Source organism: Mus pahari, chromosome 18 (genome assembly GCF_900095145.1).
Source record: "Mus pahari chromosome 18, PAHARI_EIJ_v1.1, whole genome shotgun sequence".
Lineage (NCBI taxonomy): Eukaryota > Metazoa > Chordata > Mammalia > Rodentia > Muridae > Mus > Mus pahari.
The window spans coordinates 3,095,369-3,106,089 of NC_034607.1; the positions used below are offsets into that span (position 1 = coordinate 3,095,369).

At 50.1% G+C, this 10,721-nt stretch overlaps 1 protein-coding gene across 4 annotated transcripts; it reads right to left on the reverse strand.

The window, feature by feature from the left end:
* Positions 1-2,767: 2,767 nt before the first annotated feature.
* Aif1 (allograft inflammatory factor 1) lies at positions 2,768-8,081 on the reverse strand. Of its 4 annotated transcripts, none has more exons than XM_021218251.2 (8): positions 8,001-8,081; positions 5,199-5,332; positions 4,560-4,737; positions 4,330-4,391; positions 3,982-4,048; positions 3,664-3,705; positions 3,320-3,482; positions 2,897-3,119 (listed from the first exon to the last, which is right to left on the reverse strand). In XM_021218251.2, the coding sequence occupies exons 3-8, from the start codon at positions 4,582-4,584 to the stop codon at positions 3,035-3,037; spliced, it is 444 nt and encodes a 147-aa protein (XP_021073910.1). In that variant the 5' UTR covers positions 4,585-4,737; positions 5,199-5,332; positions 8,001-8,081; the 3' UTR covers positions 2,897-3,034. The 4 variants fall into 4 exon arrangements, with proteins under 4 accessions (XP_029387266.1, XP_021073911.1, XP_021073910.1 ...); XM_029531405.1 differs by having other exon boundaries at positions 2,956-3,119; positions 4,560-4,740; XM_029531406.1 differs by lacking the exon at positions 4,560-4,737 and having other exon boundaries at positions 2,768-3,119.
* Between the last annotated feature and the right edge of the window lie 2,640 nt (positions 8,082-10,721).

A 10,721-nucleotide genomic window follows, 5' to 3' on the forward strand; every position in this document is an offset into this window, starting at 1 on the left:
TGAGTTCAATTCCCAGCAACCATATGGTGGCTCATAACCATCTGTAATGGGATCCGATGCCCTCTCCTGGTGTGTCTGAGGACAGCTATGGTGTAAAAAAAAAAAAAAAAAAAAAAAAAAAAAAAAAAAAAAAAAAGAGTTACATGAGAGTTTTACACTAGAGGGCACCATTGCTGCAGAATGAACCAAGGCCTTTACTTACAGAGCTTCTTGGTTGCTGGGTAGAACAAAAGATTGGGACCCTAAACCCACACTTCCCAGACTAAAGCAGGATCCTGAGTGTGAGGCCAGCTTAGGCCACATAACAAGTGAGCCTTGGAGAGGGAGGGAGAAAAGAGGGATGGAAAGGAGAGAGGAGGGAGGGAGGGAGCACTGAAGACATGGCCTCTTGATTAATAGTGAATATGACTGATTCTGCAGAGGACCGGAGTTTAGTTGCCAACGTTCATATCAGGTGGCTCCTGTAACTCCAGCTTCAGGGGGATTCTGTGCCTCTGGGGGTCTTAGGCCACCTGTGCTCATGTGCAACATGCTCACATACATACATACAATCAAAAATAGGTTTTAAAAAACTGCAGCCTAGTGCTGGGCGTGGGGGCGCACGCCTTTAATCCCAGCACTTGGGAGGCAGAGGCAGGCGGATTTCTGAGTTCAAGACCAGCCTAGTCTACAAAGTGAGTTCCAGGACATCCAGGGCTACACAGAGAAACCCTGTCTCAAAAAACAAACAAACAAAAAAAAAACAAAAAAAAAAAACTGCAGCCTAGCAGGCTGGAGAGATGACTCAGTGGTCAAGAGCACCAACTGCTCTTCTGAAGGTCATGAGTTCAAATCCCAGCAACCACATGATGGCTCACAACCATCCATAATAAGATCTGATGCCCTCTTATGGTGTGTCTGAAGACAGCTGCAGTATGCTTATATATAATAAATAAATCATTTAAAAAAAAAAAGTGCAGCCTAGCCAGGCAGTGGTGGCGCACGCCTTGAATCCCAGCACTTGGGAGGCAGAGGCAGGTGGATTTCTGAGTTCAAGGCCAGCCTGGTCTACAGAGGGAGTTCCAGGACAGCCAATGCTATACAGAGAAACCCTGTCTCAAAAAAACAAAGAAACAAAAAATAACTGCAGCCTTAGTTAGGAGCATAGCTTAGTGATGAAGGATGCACTGGAATCCCTTAATTTCCAGCACCAGATAAAACCTCTGTATGTGTGGTACATTTATGTCCAAGCCAGTATGCAGTCCTGGCTGGCCTACAATATAGACCAGGCTGGCCTCAAAGTCACAGAAATCTATCTGCCCGTGCCTCCTGAGTGTTGGGATTAAAGATGTGCACCTCCATGCCTGGCTTAACCTTTTTAATTGTGTGCGAATGTGTATTGGGGGAGGGTGTCTGTGAGAGCATTAGCCACAGACACAGCAGAGGGTGTCAGAACCTCTGGAACTGAAGGGGGTCCTAGGAACCAAAAATTTATCTTTTTTTTTTGGTCTAGGGACTAAAGTGAAAGACCCACATATGCTACGCAGGCTCACTGCTCTGAACTCTGTGCTAGGCAGGCTCACTGCTCTGAACTCTGTGCTAGGCAGGCTCACTTCAGAGGAGTACGCTTACCTGATGACCCCTTCCAGCCTCCACCTCCCCTGGAGCTCTATGGGAATTACCAAGAGGACCTCTCCCTTGCTTCGAGGCCTGGCAGCTGGGACTGCTGTATATGAAACTCTTTCAGGGAATAAAGAAAGATGGGCGGGGGCATAGTTTCCTTGAGTGGCCGCTCAGTGCGTGGGAAGCCGTGGGTCCAGGTGAGCATTGGAGGAAGGAAAGAACACTGAGTGGATCTGAATTCTGTGGCCAGAGACAACTTAGCTGGACCCCTCGGAGAGAGAAAGGTGGCCTTGGGTCCTTAGGTCCCTTGCTTCTCCTGTTTTATTGGCTGTTCCACAATTTCTATCATTCAGAGATGCCGAATTCACCATATTTGCCTCTGGTAGCTTCCCGATATACCCCCTCTTCCCTTCATTAGTAGCCGGGATAGGGGGAGGGCTTTTGTTTTTGGCAGTACTGGGAATTGAACCTAGGTCTAGGCAAGCAGTCTACCACTGAGCTTTTAGCTCTGGCTCCAGACTGGACTTGGTGGTTTTTCCGCATGAGAAGTCCATCGTCTTGCTTAACTTTATAGTATAATGAGGCCTTCACCCCATCTGTTCACTCAGGTTTCAAATATTACTGAGAACTTCTGATAGGCCAAGCACAAAAGCTTCACTCCTAGCCGGGCAGTGGTAGTGCACACCCTTAGTCTCAGTACTTGGGACATGGGTGGATGGCTGAGTTTGAGGCCAGCGTGCTCTACAATATGAGTTCCAGGACAGCCGGGTCTACACAGAGAAACGTTGTCTCAAAAAAACAAACAGAAAGCTTAGCTGTCATTCCCATTTCCAAAGTAAAGCCAGAGAGACTGTGTGATGGTCAGGGTCACAGGCAGGGAATTGAAGACTCTGTCAAGATCACCTTTACTCTAAGAAGCTCCTGTGAGCCTGGACCGATAAAAGATATCACACCTATGTTCTCTCTGGTCTGGTTTTTCAAGTCAGGGTTTCTCTTTGGAGCCCTGGTTGTCCTCACTTTGTAGCCCAGGCTGGCCATGAACTCGGACTTCCAGAGTTCTGTCCCTCCCTCCAAGTGCTGGGATTAAGGGGTGCACCACCACCACCAGGCACATATCTATAATCTTTGAGGTCAATGCTGACTTGAAACTCTGAAATCTCCCCTCAGCACAAAGAGCTATCAGCCATAGCAACCCCATCCATTAGTAAGGATGGCAAATCCTGCCTAGCCTTCCCTCAAAGATGCTTCTCCCCCAGATCCAGGCCGCGTGTCCCCAGTAACTGCAGAGCTGACTTGACCCACTCGGAGCATCATTTATTTAGTCTGACTCTGGCTCACGTCTGCTGCTTTTTCCCATGCTGCTGACATCAGAAGCTCCTCACTCAGCCCCACCATGTGACATCCACCTCCACCGTGTGACATCCACCTCCAATCAGGGCAGCTCGGAAATAGCTTTCTTGGCTGGGGGACCAGTTGGCCTCTTGTGTTCTTTGTTTTTCTCCTCATACATCAGGATCCTGGAAGAGACACAGATCTCTCAGGGAGGAAACCTCGGGTTGCTCTAAGAGTGCAGAAGGGGAGAAGAGGAGGGCCAGAGCTGGGGATGGATGTGTGAAGGGTCTTGGAAGAGTTCCTCTGAGGAGGAAGGGTGGCTGCTGGGACAGGGCTGGGCTATGGAGAAGACGGGCAGTCCTGGGAGGTTGGAACTAGATCTCACATTCTCAAGATGGCAGACCTCTTGCCCAGCATCATTCTGAGGAAGTCAGAGTAGCTGAACGTCTCCTCGGAGCCACTGGACACCTCTCTAATTAATCTCTTCAGCTCTAGGTGGGTCTTGGGAACCCCAAGTTTCTCCAGCATTCGCTTCAAGGACATAATATCTGAAGGTGGGAAAGAAGGGTCCCCTCTCTCTGCCATCTTGTACCTCCACGTACCCCCCACCCCCCGCCCTTGTATTATTGGTTGTGGCTAGACCTTTTCCTGTCTACAGGGGACAGAACTAGGGGACAAGGCCTCCATTTCCCTGGGTCTGCACTCTAACCCTAACCACACTTTTCTCACCGATATCTCCATTTCCATTCAGATCGAACTCCATGTACTTCACTGGGGAGAGAGAGCAGAGAGAGCAATTGCTGTTGTGGAGGTGTGAGGAATTGGTGGCTGAGCAATGCCAGGGTGGAAGGTATGGAAGGAGGGTGTGGGGATAGAGGCTACTGAGGGAGCCTGTGGGGGTGCTACGATGGGGAGAGCAGGGAAAGGGGGGCACAAATGGGAAGGAGGAGCTTGAAGGCAGCCTCCCTCCTTCTCCACAACAGTCAGCTGGCCTTGATCTCTCAGCCCCAACCCCCAGCTGCCCTCCCCACCCCCAGGCCCCCTCACCCTTGAAGGCTTCAAGTTTGGATGGCAGATCCTCATCACTGCTGTATTTGGGATCATCGAGGAAGTGCTGTTGAGGGGCAGATGGGAGCCGGGGGTCATCCTGGTCAGCCCGAGGAGCTCCAGACCACACACACACACACACACACACACACACACACATACTACACACACAGTACACACACACACATACTACACATACACTACACACACATACTCACTACACACACGCACACAATACACACACTCACACACTCTACACACACACTACACACGCACACACTCACACACAATACACTCACACACACAATACACACACACACACACACTCCTCTTGGCTCCAGCTTTTACCTTGTTGATCCCCTCCAGCCTCTCTTCCTGCTGGGCCTTCAGCAGTCCAAAAGCTTTTCCTCCTGAGGGGTACAGAGGTTACCCACCTCTCCTTTCCTCCCCTCTTCCCCGTGCCCAGCCGAGGTGTTACCCAAGTGCTGCCCTCTGAGATCCTCCAGCTGCCCCCCTGGCTCCCCGAGCCAGGCCTGACTCACGCTGGCTCATGGCACTATGGGGTCCACCTTCCCTACCCTGCAAATCCCTGCTTTGGCTCATGGCTCCTCAGACGCTGGTGGCCTTAGGCTGGCAGTCTGTCTGCTGGCTCCTCTCTCCACCAGCTTCCCAGTCTCTTCTGGGCCCGTTCTCACACTTCCCCTTTCCACTCATTCCCTTCTTGCTAACTCCCGGGCATCACTTCCACATCAGCTTCTGCTGACGCCAGCACCCCAGGAGAAGGCAGAACGGGTTGAGAGGGGAGATGAAGAAGTAATGTGCTGAAAAAGTACTTTGGGGGTGGGGTGGGGGAGGGTCTTCTATCATCCAGGCTCTTGAGAGTTCAAGCAGCCATCCCGCCTCGGCCTCCCAGACGGCTGGGACTGCAGCCCTGTAACACACCTAGCTCCACTCAGTTCCTCCAAGGAAGCAGACTGTACGTGGGAGGGAGACTTAGATCAACTCCCAGAGGTGTGGAAAGGCACCAGGATCTGAGGGACTGACCGACCGTGAGACCCTAGGCCTGCAGTCTGGCGCCTAAGAGAGGTTGAGGCTAGAGGATCCTGGGAGTTGGAACCCAGCCAGGCCAACACAGTAGGAACCTGTCTCAAACCTAACCCAAGGAAGTGTAAACAATGGCTTTTGCAGATCCTGAGGCGGGGCTTGGGAGGGTTTACTTGAAATCTCCTCAGGCTTCATGATGCAGGTTAAGACAGGCAGCTGAGGAGGACTGGCTGGCTTTCCCCGGATGGAAGAGAGAGGCTGAAGTCTGCAGGCTGCTCCGGGAATGGGGTGAGCTGAGCCTAGGGCCCTGGAAAGGAATGAAGAAACCTCTCTCAGGGGCTACAGAGGAGCACTGGGGACACATGGAGACATGTCCCAGAAGGACTTGGGTTTGTGCTCGTCAGGCTCTTGAGTGCCCGCCTCCTGCCTCACCTGCTTTGAGATCTTTAGTTGAATCTACAAAGTCATCTGAGAGTTTAAAGAGACTCTTTGGAGGAACAGAAAGTGAGACTGAAAGAGACAGAAGACAGAACTACTTCCTGTCCCCACATGGCTCTAACTCATGCAAATGCTCTCCCCTCATACCAGGGGTAGCCTTGGTCCCCTCAGTCACTGGGTCACCAGGGGAGGGAGGGCTGTGTCTCCAATGCACTCAGACCCCTTCCCTTATGCCCCCTTGTCTGGCAGGCAGTGTCTGTCCACTCTGCAGATGATCGCAGCCTCTCGCCTGCCTTTGAGGTAGCCCCCACCCTCTGGCCCTGTGAGAGGCTCTCAGTGTCTGATGGGGACAGTTTTCTAGCCACGTTCATATGACAAATGACGAGCGAAGGCCTCCTGTTTGCAGAGCACACTGCTAGGCCCGGGGAGCCCACATATGAAAAAGTCTGCTCTCGTGGTCTCCATTCAGAGCGCTATATGGAGAGGGCAGGTTTGAATAGCATGGTTATGGAAGATGGCCGAGACATTGCTCTTGAGGATGCAGGAGATGTATGAATAGAAAGGAGAAAGTGTGCTGTTTTTATTTTAATTTTCATTTAATTTCTGCTGTTTTATTTGTAATGTGTGTGCAGGTGTTCACAGCATGGGACGTGTATGGAAATTAAAGGACAGCTTGCAGGAGCTGGATCCAACCAGTTCCCCAGTTAACAGAGCTCTTCATGGGAGGGTTCCTCCAGCAGCAACCTCAGTTCCAGGTGGAAACTGATCACGATGCATCCTATAGTGGAATTTAGCTCTGATGCTGCAGACGGCCAATCCTCTGTGTGGAGGGGCTCTGTCCTTACAAGACCGTTCTAGGTTAAGATCTGGTCTCGAGTCCAGACCTCTTGTACTTCTGGGCAGCCAGCCTTATAAGTCAAGAATGCTACAAGCCCCTCTTTGGAGCTGGTAATTTGCCAGGCTGGCTCACAGGACTCAAGCCAAGCACCTTGCCCACATCTGTGCTTCATTATAACGCATCCAACACAGTGGCGGCAGCCAGATGCAACAGTGAGACGAGGTACCGAGGAGAGGGGTCTAGAGCCTCCGTGCCCTTCCGTACTAACAGTCCCTGGCAGCCCTGACTCACATCTTCTCCGAAGTTTAAGGAAGTACCACCAGGCTGGGATCTGGGATCACTCGTTAAATCATTAGCTATTTAAATAATCAACTATTGGCTACCGACCAGTTGAGTTGAAAGTTATAGCTCTCTTCCTCATTCCTGCTCTTGGCAACAAGATTCCTATCTTTAGGGACTTTCCAAAAGTCACCCTATTAACATAAACCCAGTTAAAAGAGTCTTACTATAATAGAAGATGCTGTATTAAACCTTTATCAATTGGCAAACTGCAAGGGTGTTACGAGCTTTGCCCAGGAAGTGAGTAAGGTTGTATGTTGTATATCTTTTTTATTTTTATTTTTTGTTATAGTTTTTTGAGACAGGGTTTCTCTGTGTAGCCCTGGCTGTCCTGGAACTCACTCTGTAGACCAGGCTGGCCTCGAACTCAGAAATCTGCCTGCCTCTGCCTCCCAAGTGCTAGGATTAAAGGCATGTGTCACCACTGCCTGGCTAGAGGTTGTATATCTTAGTGTGAAGGTGTGTGTGTGTGGTGTGTGTGTGTGTGTGTAAGAGCAGCAGTCGACCAGAAGCCCAGGGGCCACCTTTAATCCCAGCACTTGAGAGGCAGAGGGAGGTAAATTTCTGAGTTTGAGGCCAGCCTGGTCTACAGAGTGAGTTCCAGGACAGCCAGGGCTACACAGAGAAACCCTGTCTTGGGAAAAAGAAAACAAAAGCCCGGGGGTGAGAGCAGTCTTCATGGCTGTGCTTATAGCGGCCTGCCTGAAGCTTGTTTGAGGGTAATATAAGAGGACAGGGATTTTGAAAAGTCAGCCAGGGAGATGCAAGACTGTGTTTCCCAGCATTGGGGAGGCTGAGTCAGGACTGCCAAAGGTTTGAGGCAAGCAGTCTTGTGGAGTTCTAGGTGAGCTAGAAAGGTCTGGAAAGAAAAGCCGGGGCCAGGGTTAGAGTGGGTCTCTGTGAGTGAGATGCTGCCACCATGAAGACCTGAGTGGGAACTGAGAACCCACATGATAGACAGGAACAGACTTCCACAAGCTGACCTCTAACCAGTCCAGGCATGCCCTTGCACACAGACAGACAGAGAATAAAACAAAATGTAGCAGAAGAGGCCTGGAGATGGAGTCAGGGAAGGAGCTGTCAGAACGCTGAGATTAGAGGCCTCCTGCTACGAGCCTCTGCCATGGTTCTGTGCTCTCCACGGGGCGGGGGGGGTGGTGGCTGGAGGGGCTAAGGCCTGTGGACTGACTGTGCTGCCTGGAAAAGGATGCATTGTCCAGAAAGTGAGGGAGGGGGGGGGAGAGAGAGCGAGCGTGTATGTGTGTGTGAGAGCGCGTGTGTGTACACCTGTGCGTGTGCCCTGAGAGCCTTCTATTTACCCTCCATTCTTCCAGCCCTGCTCTTTGCCCAGGAGACTGACCTGTGCAGACCACATCAGAGGGTTCGTCTGTCTTCCAGTTAGTTTGGGCCTTGGAGGAGCCTGACAGGGAAACAATAGGATGGAGGAACTGGGTGCCTATCGCCGTGGCTACCTTTCTGTGAGGTCACAGTGACCCAGCCTCTACTGAGGCCAGCAGTCCTCTTGAAGTACCTGCACTACCAAGATTTCTTTCAGGTGTCAGTAGCCCACAGGCAGATCTCTTGTTTTCTTTTCTTTCTTTCTTTCTTTTTTTTTTTTTAAGATTTATTTATTATTATATATAAGTACACTGTAGCTGTCCTCAGACACACCAGAGAGGGTGTCAGATCTCATTATAGATGGTTGTGAGCCACCATGTGGTTGCTGAGATTTGAACTCAGGACCTTTAGAAGAACAATCTTAGTGCTCTTAACTATTGAGCCATCTCTCCAGCCCATGATCTCTTGTTTTCATCTTGTTGAAACAGAATCTCATGTAGCCCAGGCTGGCCTGGGACTCACTACATAGCTGAAGATGAACAACTGACTTCAGCCTTCCAACTGCCGTGATTTGAAGTCAATGACACTTTTAATTAAGACATACAGGACAAAGTACTATTGCTTGGTTTGAATAATAACTTTAAAAAATATGTGTTGAGGGGACAGGGGTCTTTTGCCTATATGTATGTCTGTGTATCAGTTCTGTTCCAGAGGCCAATTGAGGGTGTTGGATACACTGAAGCAGGAGTTATGAATGTGAGCTGCCATGGACCCCCCAGGTCCATTAGAAGAGCAGCCAGAACACTATTTGGCTGAGCTATTTATTTAACCCTAAGAAGCCAGGTGTGGTGGCGCACACCTTTAATCCCAGCACTTGGGAGGTAGAGGCAGGTGGATTTCTGAGTTTGAGGCCAGCCTGGTCTACAGAGTGAGTTCCAGGACAGCCAGGGCTACACAGAGAAACCCTGCCTCGAAAAACCAAAAAAGGGGCTGGTGAGATGGCTCAGCTATTAAGAGTGCTGACTGCTCTTCCTGAAGGTCCTGAGTTCAAATCCCAGCAACCACATGGTGGCTCACAACCATCCGTAATGAGATCTGATGCCCTCTTCTGGAGTGTCTGAGTGTCTGGAGTGTCAGTGTAATTACAAGGAGTTACTGAACATTTGAGGCTAACCTGGTCTACATACTCAACATTCAAGTATCCTGGGTTACAGAGTGGCATGTGTCTTAAGTTAATTAAAATTTAAGTTGAAGGCTGGGTGTGTTGGTGCACGCCTTCAATCCTAGTACGCAAAAGGCAGAAGCAGGTGAATCTCTTGAGTTCAGGGCCAGTCTGGTCTACACATAGAGTTCCAAGGCCAGCCAAGAACTACATAATTGAGATCCTGTCAAAAACAAAAAACAAATCAAAACAAAACAAAAAATAACAAAACTATTAAAGTGCCTAGAAAGTCTGAGATAATGAAAATTGTTCTTGAATGCACCCTGACTTACTCTAGATGGACCGCCCAGGAGAGTTTTGTCAACTGGATACAGGCAGCATCATCTGAAAGAGGGAACGTTAACTGAGAAGATGCCGCCGGCAATCAGTCTGATTGGAGGAGGGCCCACTGGGGGGGGGCGGGCTATCCTGGGCTCATGGTCCTGGGTTCTGTAGAAAGCAGGCTGAGCAGCCATGAGAAGCAAGCCAGTATGAAGCTCCCCTCCATGGCCTCTGCATCAACTCCTGCCTCCAGGTTTCTGCCTGTTTGAGGTCCTGCTTTGGCTTCCCTCAGTGGACAGTGTAACTCAGGACCTGTAAGCCCAATAAGTCCTTCCTGAGTTTCTTTTGGTCATGATATTTCATCACAGTAATAGTAACCTGATTAAGACATGAACTGATACCCAAAGCATTCATGCAGTGTCTTAGAATCCATAGCTATGGTAAGATGGTTGGAAGTCTTACCTGGGAGGAAGGCAAGGGGGAACAGAGTCCCCTTAAGTTTAGGCCCAGCCATTTCCTGGATCACCCCAACCTAAGGGTGGGAGGAGAGACTTATATACACTAAGTAGCTAGGGCAGGAAGTCTGGACATTCATTGCTGCAATCCCCAATTTACAGATGTGCACACAGGTAATGAACACCGAGTCTAGTTCAGAACGATGATTGCAAACCATTATTTCCTGGGCTACAGAGTCAGAGTGTGTCAGAGTGTGCAACGTGAAAACATAGGTTGGGGGCTTGAGAGACAGCTCAGCACACCTAAGAATGCCTGCTGCTCTTCCAGAGGTCCCAGGTTTGATTCCCAGCACCCATGTGCCAATTCACAACTGCCTCTAACTCCAGTCCCAGGACAGCCTATGCCTTATTGTCTCCTTAGACTCCAGGCATACAGGTGACCCGACATACACTTAGACAAAACACCCATACACATAAACAAGAGAAAAGACAAGAAAAATACAATGTTCATCTCAAACCAGAAGGCCATTGTACCTCCCTTCCCAAACCATGGGCTCATAGTGAAGAAAACTGTTTTCCTCCCCTACTCTGTATGGGAGCTAAGATCTTGGGAAGGGGAGTTGAGGCCCTGTGGAGAAAAAGCCAAAATGCTTCAGGTCCCCAGCAGGGGGCAGCACGTACCAGCCCATGGCACCCAGGACCCATACCCTCCTTTAATCCCAGCACTTGGGAGGCAGAGGCAGGTGGATTTCTGAGTTCGAGGCTAGCCTGGTCTACAGAGTGAGTTCCAGGACAGCCAGGGCTA